This window comes from Patella vulgata, chromosome 3 (genome assembly GCF_932274485.2).
Source record: "Patella vulgata chromosome 3, xgPatVulg1.2, whole genome shotgun sequence".
Lineage (NCBI taxonomy): Eukaryota > Metazoa > Mollusca > Gastropoda > Patellidae > Patella > Patella vulgata.
This window is the reverse complement of record NC_065881.2, coordinates 18,086,866-18,100,537: the sequence shown is the minus strand read 5'-3', so window position 1 is coordinate 18,100,537 and position 13,672 is coordinate 18,086,866. Positions and strand designations below refer to the sequence as shown.

General features: G+C 38.4%; 2 protein-coding genes across 6 annotated transcripts in view; one reads left to right on the top strand and one right to left on the bottom strand.

Moving 5' to 3' along the window:
* The window catches only part of LOC126816302 (zinc finger and BTB domain-containing protein 44), a 47,446-nt gene extending 44,262 nt beyond the window's left edge, over window positions 1–3,184 (top strand). Inside the window, exons 5-6 of one of the 3 annotated variants that reach the window (XM_050542631.2) lie at window positions 1,206–1,422; window positions 2,178–3,184. In XM_050542631.2, coding sequence (XP_050398588.1) covers window positions 1,206–1,412 — 207 coding nt within the window. In that variant the 3' untranslated portion in view covers window positions 1,413–1,422; window positions 2,178–3,184. Of the gene's footprint in view, window positions 1–38; window positions 1,164–1,205; window positions 1,423–2,177 lie in introns of those variants that run through there. The other 2 variants (XM_050542642.2, XM_050542641.2) reach the window with 2 other exon arrangements.
* Window positions 3,185–3,259: 75 nt separating this feature from the next.
* Window positions 3,260–13,672, bottom strand: part of LOC126816305 (transcription factor hamlet) — a 92,184-nt gene continuing 81,771 nt past the window's right edge. The window contains exon 5 of one of the 3 annotated variants that reach the window (XM_056099853.1): window positions 3,260–4,251. In XM_056099853.1, the coding sequence (XP_055955828.1) occupies window positions 4,060–4,251 (192 nt within the window). In that variant the 3' untranslated portion in view covers window positions 3,260–4,059. Of the gene's footprint in view, window positions 4,252–8,783; window positions 10,667–11,696; window positions 11,982–13,672 lie in introns of those variants that run through there. The other 2 variants (XM_056099821.1, XM_056099824.1) reach the window with 2 other exon arrangements.

Below are 13,672 nucleotides of genomic sequence, written 5' to 3'. Positions count from 1 at the left end.
GATGGGGAATTTAGCTTTATTTTCGTTTTGTCTTTCAGACCATTGACTTCAAGTTACCCTGTCCGATGTGTTCCAAAACTTACACTCGAAGAGATCATCTGCGTCAACATATTCGCGCAAACCATGAAAATTACCGAGTGACGTGTCATTATTGTGACAGAGCCTTTACCCGGAACAGTTTACTCAATAAACACATAAAAACGCAGCATCCAAATTATATATAACAACCATTCTGCACACAGAGCACTATCTACTTTCAGAATAGATTTCTGTCCTAAATGGCCGCCATATTGAAAAAAATAGTGCACTGATGATTATGGGGCTCTATTCCGTTTCATACACACAAAGACTAAATAAACATTTTCAATAAATATGAAAATGGAAGCGGGAAAAATACTTCTCAAAATTACTTAGTGTTTGCGACTAATATCGTGGAAATGTGTCAACTAGCTTCGTGTCTGATCTCAAGCTGAGCTAATTGTACATAGACATCGCAAGTTTCGTACATATAAGAACATTAAATCACCATTAAATGGACAATACAAGTCCAATAAAAGCTTTTGAATATGAATAGGGTTTGTTGTTTTTTTTGCTTTCATTCGAAAGAATAGAGTCATACGCCCTTTTACTGAAGTTTATCAGCCCTGCAGTAACAGTAAATATTATTGGGGTTCAATTCCAGTCTTTTAATTTTCTGGTGCTGTATTAAATTCATCAAGCAAGAATAAACAGATGGACTCTCTCTGAAAACCTCGTTTACCGCATGAAACATAATCTCTATGTTCATTATATTAGCTTCCCCTTTTGATAGAATCTATTTATATATATATTTTTTTTTTGCAATTTAAGGACTGCTTTACCAAATTGGATCTAATTTTAAGCATCTCTAGCCCCAATACTGACCAAACACAAAGCAATTTAGCGGACCCCTTTAAAATGCCCACTCCCGCCCTAGTTGGTTGCTCCTATTCTATGTTGTTTTTTTGTCATTACCCCTCTTTTGTATGACCTTTCTGAAAAGCTGCCCCCACCCCCGCCGATGCACTACATCACTGGACATTCTAGAAGTGAGCAATTTTTACCTGACTGGAAATGAATTTATGTGAAAGAACTTCAAACCGATCTTGTCCCTATTTATCTTCAAGGCAATGCCTTTAATTCAAACTGCAGTTCTTAAAGATATTGTTTATTCCATCTCATTTCAGATAGGCGACACATTGAGTCACCAAAAATTCATGTGTCCAGACTGCAATAAAGGCTACACTGATCGGTCTTCCTTACGTCGTCATCGGATAAGCAGCCATACCTCTGCGGTTTTCAACTGTAAAATATGTAATCGAACATTTAGTCGCATGGATAGTTTAAGAAGACATGTTTTAACTCTCCATGAAGACATACTTACGAGTGTTTAACATATAAAAGGTACCTACAAAATATGGCTCTTTTCAAGAATATTGAAACAAACAAAAAAAAAACAAAACACGCACGAGCGTACTATGAACCAGGAAATGACCATACAAAATCTAAGTCTTTCAATCGATGCGCAGTTGTCCAAGGAACAAGCATCCCAAGTTTCACGTCGATCGTACTTGAATGGGAGTCACCCCCCACCCCAAGAAGAATAACAACAGCAAGATTAGTAGCGCTTGGGGCCCAATTTGAATTCTTGATCTATAATACATGTAAAAGTCTCCTACTTCGTGATCTTAGATATCACAGTAGGCTGCTATATGGTTGCCTGAAAATGATCGAAGTATTGTGTTGGCGAGACATTAAACCCTATTTAATCCCATTCCCATTGACTGTTGTCTTTTTTTAGACAGAAATTCATCATTCTACGTTAATTTAGATAATGTAGAAATAAAGGGCTCTGATATCGGTACCTTTAAAGGCTATAACTGCACATAGGTTCCAGCGGTTTATTTACATGCAATATTCTGTATAGATTTTCGTGACTCGTTTGTCTCTTCGGAGTTGGCGACTACACGAGGGTTGTATTGGGGCTTGAATTTGAGACAGCTCGAGCCGGGGAATAATCCGGTTGCACTACCACTTCCAGATCCATATTTATACTACTTCCGGTTTGACAGAACCCCTATAAGGACCCACCAAAAGCGTGTATCCTTTGCTAGTATTTGAGATTAATTGATCTATAAGTGTTTTATTTATATTTTCAGGGCGGCGTATATTACTGTAGAATCTGTTATAAAGTTTTCGGAACGTCTGGTAATCTAGAACGTCATAATAAAACAGTTCATCTTAAAAACATTGCTGAAGACAACGTTTGCCGAGATTGTGGAAAATATTTCAGCAGAAAAGACAGTTTAAAACGACACGTATTAACACTCCATGCTAAAAATTAGGAAAACAGCTTATAGCATTTTGTATTTGAGTTCAAGACTGGGAGGTCCATGGATTACGCCATGGAATTGATAGCTCATTATGGCTAAAGTTATTATCTTTAGTCATCTGACACTATTTTGAATAAATTAAAATTTTAATAACATACTATAAGAAAGACAACAAAAAAATCCTTCGTTCAAAATTGTCACATATTCAGAAGTGTTTCATTTCTTTAAAAAGATTTTCCAGAATAGTTTCCCCTTCTCAGTGGTGAAGGACGGAAGGCCTTGCAAGGAAGAGAGCCTAGTCGTTCGGATGGAACAACAACAAACACCACGAGATCCCGTGTACAGGTTGAATGCTCGTAAAAGAACCAATGACAGTTGAATTCGAAAAAGGAGTAGGCCGTGGCACTGCGGGAGCCACGGTGGCCCAGTGAGTAATACGTTGACTCGCTAACTTGGAGGTCCCGTGTCCGATCCCATCGTTGTCCGAGAAAGTTCATCGGATTTTTCCGACGTGGTTCCCCCTTTTCAGTGGTGTAGGGCAGAGAGCCTGACAAAGGACAACGTATAGTCGTTCGGACTGATCGGAAAACCATGGTCCTGTGTACACATTGGCGTGCAAGTAAAAGATCCCTTTACAGTTGGAATTTGAAATAAGAGTAGGCTGTCCAGATAAAATTTTAATGTATGGCGCATGCCCATTTTCATTAGCCCAGTCCGAGCAGAACAGTAGGGCGTACGGCTGTATTCTTTGGAACCCTAAAATGACAAAACTGTTTTTAAAAGCATATAGTGTAATATGAATGTATATAAAGCGATTTATTCAATTTTTAAAACATTGTTGTAATTTCTAATAATCAATTATCATAATTGTCATATTGGAAATATTTGTATTTGCCATAAAATGTAATTGAAATGTAATTGACCATTACATGATTTTTGGAATGTAATTAATTACATTTCTATTACTCATTACTTTTCAATTATTCTAGTACTCATTACATTACCATTACTTATAAATGTAATGATTACATTCCATTACCATTACCCATTACCCCAGCCCTGCAAAAAATTCGTGAACATTCCAAATCGAACGATAGTCGTTTACGCCTGCTTAGTCCATTCTACACGTTTTTATTATTATTGTGTCCTTTGTGAATTGGCTATTACTGATTACTTCCGCATTGTCTTGTAGAATATGTTTCTCTTTGTTCATTACAAATGGAACCCAAAATACATAGAAACAGGGGAGGGGGGGGGGGGATGGCCGAATGGTTAGCACATGCACGCTGTATCATAAGGCCTGTCATTGAGTTAACTGGCGTGGTTTCGAATCCCCGATTGTACGTGACAAGGAGTAGGGTCGCCTGTCCAACCTCGTGGGTTTTCTCCGGGTCCTCCGGTTTCCTCCCACTGCTAAAGACCCCTACGCGCAAGCGAATTATTGAAATAAAATTAAAACCATATGTTAGTACCGACATGACCTAGTTTGTGTCGAGTGGACGTTAAACCCCATTTCATTTCATTTCTCTCTCTTTCTTTTAATTTCGAATTTTATGAAAAGTATTTAGTTAGAGGTTTAGCTCCTTTAAACCCATTTGATTTCATTTCCGTAGCACCCTTGTCCTGGCAAAGTTTCTCCACATACCACAACGCATGGTGCATGCCCGTCATCATTGGCCCGGAAACAGGAAGTTAATCCGCATTTCATTTATTTAACATCGTTTTCCGGATGTTTAGCTCGTATATGTGCTGTTAAATGATATTTATGCTTAAATATGTTCCCACATGTCGGACATTGGAATGATACATTTAAATGGTTGGCTTTGATATGTCTGCTAACTCCACTACTATATTTAAACGTTTTTCCACATATATGGCAGGGGTGCATTTTATTCCATGCCTGAAAAATAAAATAAGATAATAAGATTAATATGCAATGAACAGCTACAAACAACAATATACTGTTCAGGGTTAATTGAATACACAAATGAGGCTGCCAGGCAACGAAACATACCCTGCGTTTTCTAATTCTGTAGATAAAACCCCCCAAAAAACACTCTACTGATAAAAACCATAAATTAGTGGGATTTATCTCACTTATATGAGTTAAAGTCCATTTTAAGCAGATCTCATTATATTCTTTGTCGCTAAACCTTTCACAAAACACTGTGATCCTGTGTCACGACAATCAAATCGACAATGAAACACTTCGGGGCCCCATAATTTGACTATTCTGCAGATTGATTAGGAGTACGGTGGTTCACTTTCAGGACGTATTTTGTCTTCTCGTTTGGCGTTTTGTAAATAAAATAAGCAACCATCTTTGTTGCATTATTTAGGAATATAAAACTCTGTATATTGTTATATATTATATATATCGTTGTGTGGCATCGTTAATACATGCATTAACTACAAAGTACAACCGGGGGTCACGCTGGCTCGCGAGCCCGGAGTACGGTTCCCCCTTGTCAATGATGCAGAGCGGAGGGCCTGTCTAGTCATTCGGATGGTACGAAAAACCGAGGTCCCGCGTACACATTGGCGTGCACATAAAAGATCTATTTCCGGCGTGGTTCCCCCTTGTCAGTGATGCAGGACGGAGAGCCTGACAAGGACAGCTGTCTAGTCATTCGGATGGTACGAAAAACCGAGGTCCCGTATACATTGGCGTGCACGTAAAAGATCCCTTGTGAGTTGGAATTCGATATAAGAGTAGGCCGTAGTGCCGCTGTCCGGGCAACATTTTCCTCATAGAACACTGTATGGCGTATGCCCGTCTTTATTAGCCCAGGTCGGAGCAGAACAGTAGGACGTTAAACTCCATTTCATTTCATTTCATTTCACAAAGTACAACCACTAAAAGTTAACCCACACTTACAAATTAAATTAGAAATTTTGGGCTTCACTTTCTGAACGTCTTTTAATTTTTCCACAGACTTCGCGGTGTGTAAATAAAACAGTAGAAAACATTGTCACATTAATTAGGAATAAACATAAAACTTTAGCGAACAGTTTATATGCCGTTCAGTAGCATCGTTAATACAACAATATCGATAAAGTAAAGCATGAGATCAACGTTAACCCACACGTAAAAAAAATAAAAATTCTCAACAACGTTTTCCTTGTCCTACCAGGTCTCTTTCATACCAAAACTACCTGAAGAATCAGGCCCGTAGCTAGCCGGGGGGGGGGGGGGTGCCCTTTCCATTGCACGCAATACGAAGCCAACGACCAACATGCCCATATCAGTGTGGGCGCCCCATAAAGCCGAGTGACATTGGTTGGGCGCCCTCGCCGTTGGCGGTGGGCCATCAGCTGTAGGTACATCGACGTCCCCAGAATCACCATTGGCGCCCCATAAGCACTGTCTCCCCCCCCCCCCCACACACACACACACAACATTCTGGGGTTAGCTACGGGCCTGCGAATGCGGACCAGTAATAAATATCAGATAAAGGTATATAATCCTTATTTGTAACACCTAATTGCAGGAACTAATTTACGTCGATGTAATAACACTATAGACCCAAATTACACAAGAAATGAAACTGAGCAAAGGGCAATAACTCTAAAAGTAATTATCTCACAAATTGTTTAAAACCCATAAACATCTGCGTCACACTAATCTGGAAACTGCACATACATTTTAACTGGGTTTCCATTGCAAAATAATCGAAAAAAGAGAGACATTAACCAGGGCGTTTCGGGACTACGATGGTATATCTTTATTTGAATAATTCGTTAAGGTCTCTAGTAGAGGGGGGGGGGGGGGTGGATGGCTGAATGGTTAGCGTGCGCGCGCTGTATCATAAAGTCTGTCATTGAGTCGACTGGCGTGGTTTCGAATCCCCGGTTGTACGTGGCAAGGAGTAGGGTCGTCTGTCCAACCTCATGGGTTTTCTCCGGGTCCTCCGGTTTCCTCCCAATGCTAAAGAACCCTACGCGCAAGCGAATTATGTAAATAAAAATAGACCATATGTTAGTCCCGAAATGACCTAGTTTGTTTTGAGTGGACATTAAACCCCATCTCTCTCTCTCTCTCTCTAGTAGAGGTTTGGCTGACGACCTTATTCATTGTGTACAAGTCTGAGATCGATTAACGTCCTACTTAGATCGAAACAAACACGCAATGGCAGATCTTATAATCTAACGTGGACGCGTAAGACGACTGCCCCATAACCTAAAAAAAAAACCACAACAGAATGTAAATTCTGTCATATTTTTTTCATATATGCATTATGTAAGATTTAGATAAAAGCTGACCGTTCTTACTATAATCATTCAAAAACAGACAATGAAAAAAAAAATGAATATATTTCATTCAGATAACTTTATTCTGAGCGACTAGTTATTTATTATTGTTTATTGTTTATTATTGTAGCAACGGTACTCGGCAATCGAGATTCTATTAGCCAGTTTATCGTTAAATTTTAAAATGTTCTAATCCATTTAAATCTCGGCCATACGACGCCAGAGTTGATTATAGACTTGTCATGTGAAAAAAAGTCTAAATAATAGTTTATAGGCCTATAACAGTTGAAGCCAAAATAAAAACCTTAATTCGGCCCGCATTATAATAATTAATATGATTTTTTTTCTTCGTACACGTTTCAAATGTTCATTCATAGGAATAAAAGTAGGAAAACAAACGTTCTGCACAAACTACACCACCAGAGAAACAGATACACAGTAAGGAGGCTTAACCAAACGATTACTGTGTATCAAAATCATGGTAATGGCACCCAATATATATTTCATTCCCGCAATTCATATTGATTGTCCATTGTGGTTCAGGAAAACAATTATACCGATAGCCATTGATATTTATAATAATAAAGAGACATTATTTAAAAAGACAATTTCTATATCCTAATGATTTAACAGCGTTATTCGTAGCTTATGAGCCACGGCGGCTCGGTGCTATTAGAGGAACTGGGAATGGAGTTTTATGACTTTAAGAAGAACTTTATATTTGTGTGTTATTACAGAATGGATTGGGCACGTGGCTGTAAGAAGAATGGATTAGAAGGACATCGAACTATGGTATCTCTAGGAGAAGATAATGAAGATGTTCCATATTCACCTCTTACGTTTCTTACTCAAGTATTGGGGCATAATGAGACTGGAGATTTTCATTCTGTCAAAATAACTGTATGTCGTGGTTTCCATCCCACGATTATATCATGCAAAGAGTAGGTCTATCTTCCTTACCTCGCTGGTTCTCTGGGTTCATTTCTGTCCCCAACTTACCTCCCCCCCCCCCTCTCTCTCTCTCTCTCCGGATTAAATTAATTTTAAAATTTACTAGAAACAAATTATGTCATATTTCATTTCTGAGTCTGTAGGACTTCCTGAACCAATTACAGAGGAACCATTTCTGATGAAGAATCTGGATCCGACCAAGTCTCCATGGTTACAAAACATATTGTGCTCGATAGCCTGATCTAATGGCAAATATTGCTTATAATTAGTCTGCAGTCAGGCAGCTCTGTATGTTATACATACACATTTTGATATTTAATACTTCAGGACCATCTTTAGTGGGTTTGAAAGATGATAACATAAACTACATCATCTTAAATCATCTATTGCCAATTTACAGATGAAAGTTCAAGATCTTAACAAGAAAACAATTTTTTCTTTTTCTTAAAACAATACTAAAATAATTCCAAACAGTTGAAATATTACTGATGTGTCATAATATGGTTGTAACAAGATTTAAGTGAAACACTTGAATAAAGTCCTTTCTTTATATACTTTCTCATAAACAATCTACATTCCGACCACGATGATTGCATGAACAGAGTTATCATTCTGCAAGACAGCGTATAAAGATCAGACAAGAAGCGGACTTCTAGAGGAAGCTGTTCGAAGTATAAGGGAGGGGATGGTGTTATCCGTTGTTGATCCGTTTGTAAAAGCCCTAGTGGATGAACGACTCGAACCAATCACATGATCCAGTCCAGATGAACTATAGGGTTAGAATCTTGGGAAAGAGTGGCATATGCAAAACCGGAGACAGCAAAGAGAGGGGGGTTTAACGTCCACTCGACACAAACTAGGTCATTTCGGGACTAACACATGGTTCAATTTTTTATTTCAATAATTCGCTTGCGTGTAGCAGTCTTTAGCGGTGGGAGGAGACCGGAGGCCCCGGGGAAAACCCAGAAGGTTGGACAGTCGACCCTACTCCTTGTCACGTACAACCGGGGAATCGAAACCACACCAGTTGACTTAATGACAGACCTTATGATATAGCGCACACGTGCTAACCATTCGGCCATCCAATGGAGGAAGCGAAAGTCGTCATTACATGTATGTCGATCTGGAACATCATCTTAACCCCAAGCCTCTGCTCGTCAAATCTGTTGAAAGAATCTAAGTTGAAATTGAGATGATCGATTATTCTAAAAAAAAACCCAAAGACGCATCAAAGGTGCATCAACGTTTATTGAGAAATATAAGATTAATACTTATTCACAAATAGAAGAGTCATTCTCTTATCATGATAGCCTGGGAAAATATAAACAACTGCCTCCTCTTGAACGAGTTTCTTACATTCCTACCCCCAAATAGTAGATTTAAATATGGAAATAAAAAAAAAACCTTTAAAGATCTAACAAGGGAAATCCACGGCGGAAAAGCCTGAGGAACTTTCTCGGCCAATACCGAGCGCGAACCCGGGACCTCATAATTTTGAAGAATGAAATTCCTTAAATGAGTTGCCTAAGAGAATATGACGATCATGTTTTGAGCTAGCAAACTATTGTCTCAATAGTTATTGTGTAAGAAAATCAGACGCGAATTAAGTGGGGTGGCGGGGGGGGGGGGGCAATATTCTATATGGCTCTGACTATGGTTGATTCTTTTGGTGTTGGTGTCGACTCTCTCTATATATATGGCTATTAGTAGAATATGCCAGATTCGTTTGATCTGAGTGTCAACACTCTATATGACTCTGGGTAGGGTATGTTAGTTGCATTTGATGTTGGTGTAGATATGGCTCTAAGTAGAAAATGTCAGATTCGTTTGGCCTGGGTGTAAACATTCTATATGACTCTGAGTAGGATATGCTAGATTCATTTGGCCTGGGTGTAAACATTCTATATGACTCTGAGTAGGATATGCTAGATTCATTTGGCCTGGGTGTAAACATTCTATATGACTCTGAGTAGGATATGCTAGATTCATTTGGCCTGGGTGTAAACATTCTATATGACTCTGAGTAGGATATGCTAGATTCATTTGGTCTGGGTGTAAACATTCTATATGACTCTGAGTAGGATATGCAAGATTCGTTTGGCCTGGGTGTAAACATTCTATATGACTCTGAGTAGGATATGCTAGATTCATTTGGTCTGGGCGTTGATTTACCTCCTTTCTTTATATATTTCCAAGTTAGGTAGACTAGATTCATTTGGGGCGGACGTCGACTCTCTCGATATATGGCTCTGAGTAGGTTATGCTAGATTCATTTGGTCTGGGCGTTGATTTACCTCCTTTCTTTATATATTTCCAAGTTAGGTAGACTAGATTCATTTGGGGCGGACGTCGACTCTCTCGATATATGGCTCTGAGTAGGTTATGCTAGATCGTTTAGTCTGGAATTCGACTCTCTCTATATATGGCTCTGAGTAGGATATGCTAGTATCATTTGGCCTATATATGGTTCCGAGCAGGATATGCTAGAATCATTTGATCAGGGCGTTCACTGTATCTCGATATATTGTTCGGAGTAAAATATGCTAGGATCATTTGACCTTGGCATACACTGTCTCTCGATATATTGTTCTGAGTAGGATATGTTAGGTTCAATTTGATCTGGGCGCCGACTCGCTCCCAATATATGGTTCCGGGTAGGATATGTCAGATTCATTTGGTCTCGGTGTAAACTCTATTTATGGTTCTGAGTAGGATATGCTAGATTAATTTGTTCTGCGTGTGGGCGCTTGCCGTGTATGACTAAGTAGGATATATCTAGTTTCATTTCACCTGGGTACTGACTCTCTCTATATATATGACTCTGAGTAGAATATTCTAGTTTTGTTTGGCCTATGTGTGACTCTTTGTAGGATATATCTAGTTTCATTTCACCTGGGTACATGGCTTTGAGTAGGATACGCTAGATTCATTTCATCTGGGTGTCGACGTTGGACGTGAATCTTCAAGTGATGCTTGTGTTTGATTATTTGTGCACAGAATGGACACTGGTAACACTCGTGTAAATGGTCTGATTTAATGTGTCGTTTGACACTCTTTTCATGACTGAACTGTTTTCCACATAGAGGACATGTGGGTACAGGTTTACCTGGCATCTAGAAAAAAAGAAAAGAAGAAATGTTTAAACGTTTCAGATGGTGTGAATCATTTAATTATAAAAAAACTATTTGTTTTATGCTATGTCTAAATATTTCAGATGGTGTGAATCATTTAATTATAAAAAAACTGGTTGTTTTAGGCTATGTTGTGACAGAGTAAAGCGGGCTACAAAAATATTATTGTTATAAAGCTTAATTCGATTAGACTTTGCGTAGTCCAGAGTTAACAACGCGGGGGACCAGATTTTCTTATGGAGAAATTACACTAGGACCTGTGGTGCATGAGTTAAATGATGGGTAGAGTTTATCTCCATATCATGCAATAATCATTACTTGTCATTAAAAACTGCAAATGCAAATTAAGTACCGCCGTTAATTTTCTTGTTTAAAAAATGGGTACTGAAATAACATCAAATGGGGTTTAATGTCCTACTCTTCTGCTCCGTCTAAAATGGCTACTAGAAAAGTTATTTTAGTCCTACAACAAACAAACAAACAAACTTACTACCTCTTTTTTATTAAGATAAATTTTTAATGGTATGTCAATAATAAAGTAGCAAATTGGTAAAATATTATGTTACAAGCAATAAGTCTTTCATCATACTAAATGTTAAGTGTGTATATTAATTTAGAAATCCCACCAGTTTCATCTTCATTACATTCTATATCCTTACTATAAACAATTTAAAACTTCCATACGTTGTTTTGGAGACGTGAATATTCGTAAGATTGTTTTAACTACATGCAACGACTGGTCGTCGTATGTTTTTTTTTAAATATAAATTACGGTTGGTTTAATAAGCAATATGACAGCAGCCAACACCACCTAATAAAGGATGCGTTGCTAAAGAATAATGTCAATGGTAAGATGTGTGCATTGATCGTAACCACCGTTCTGGCCATTCGAGTCTTATGTTCGCTTCTCCATTTTTAAATTAAATTATAAAATCGGAGCCTTGCGATGGCATCGAGAGTTGATTATGGTCTTGCTATGTTAATAAATGTCTAATTTATAATTTATATAACATTTATGGTCCAAAGAAAGACCTGCAATAGGCAGATTCAGCTCTTACATAATAACTGATTATCATAATGTATACATCTATTTTAATTGTTTATGGTCCCCATCAAACTGCTCATTAGCATGTCGACGTCGTATATGAGTCTTCAAATGATGTTTATGCTTCATGGATGTTTCACAAAATGGACACTTAAAACAGACATTTAAATGATCTGATCTGATATGTCGTTTTACGCTAAATGGGTGACTGAATTGTCTTCCACAAATCGGACAAGATGGTCTCCCAGCAACCTACAATAGACAAAAAAATAGTAGTTACAATAATTGTCCAAAATTATGTACATAATATAACAAATAAGACAGTTGCCCGGCAACAAGCTAGACTCCCACAGCAGTTAAATCGTTGTACGAGTTCCAAAAGGTTGTCACATATTTTTAATCTTTAAGTAAATAAAAAGCAAACTGTAGGCCTATGATATCCCCGGAGTGTTGACACGGTTCTGTAGCATAATCAGTGGTATTTTCCAAGGAAATTCCTTGGCATTTTCCAGCCTGGGTTGTAAGTGTTGATTCAATCGAAATATACAAGTTTATTTTTCAGTTTAGTATATCCTTATTAGTTTGAATTCTGTGTAGGGTGAGATGGGGAAGACCAATCTTTTCAGTGCTTAGTACCTTTAAAAGTCTTAATCCGAACCTTAAACGATTGCGTAGAATTATCTCTGTTATAACTACAGGAGCCACGGTGGCTCAGTGAGTTAGACGCTGCCTAGCTAACCAGGTTTCAGGTTCGCTTCCGGTGTTGCCCCAGAAAGTTTCTCGTGATTCTCCTGCGTGGTTTCTCCTTGTCGGTGCTACAGGATGGGGGGGGGGCCAGTGTCATTCGGATGTAACGAGAAACCGATGTCTCGTCTACACGTTGGCGTGAACGCCAAGGAACCCTTGACAGTTGGAATTGGAAATAAGAGTGCGCCGGTGCAGAATTCCCTCATTATTAGCTCGGTGCAGAAACGTTGGACACTAAACCAAAATTACAATTTGCAATAGCAAATACATAACTGATCTTGATAAGTGTAATTAGCAGTAGACCGTGGGCGATGTTTGTTTTTGTTTTGTTCTGAAATATTAAAACTTGTAAAATTTAACGCAAAGAATTATTGGAAGATACAACATGGGCTTTTTTTGCATTTCTTTCGAGAAATAAGAAGCGAAATGTTTAGAATTGTTCCCGAAGAACACAAATCAAATTGCGGTGGCCTTATTAACGACATATTTCAATCTTTGCGTCAGTGTAACATCAATTAGACAGCTCCAGGGGGAAGTCAGTGCAAAAGTTTCGAAAAAGGAAGGGCATAATCACTATTTTTTTTTACATTGCTGGCCCTGTAACATGGGCAACGTGGGATACTGTAGTAAATATTGAAGGTGTGTAAAAACTGTGAAAATAACTTACCACAGCAATTCAAAATCTTTGTTGGAAATGTTTAAAGGACAACCATCCATCACCAGCTAATGAATCTGATAACGGAAACGATACAAACCGGGTGTGTTTGGAGACACGATCCACTAACCAAGACGAGATGTTCCAAAGCAAATGAGAGGAAGAACAAGTATCACGATCTTCGGATATATTGTAGAACAATCTGGTTAAAAAACAGATCTATATTTCGTTTCGTTTTGAGAGGGGTTATGCAAACTGATGCGGGATACTGGTAGGCTTACGCAAAACTAGCCCCAGTGGCTCAGATGTTGCGAAAAAACGTAGGTTCCATGTAAAGTTGGCGTGTACATAAAAGAACGCTTGGAATTGACCAGGGCTCACGCTGTCGGTCTCCAAAGTCGCAATTTGCGATTAAAATTTGAATGTGGAAATAATTTTGGCGATAATGTTTTGGGGTACTGGCGATTCTTTTTTAGAACTGGCGGGAAAAACTCTTAAAATTCTAATTATATATATCCTAGATTGACCATTACATTGAGGT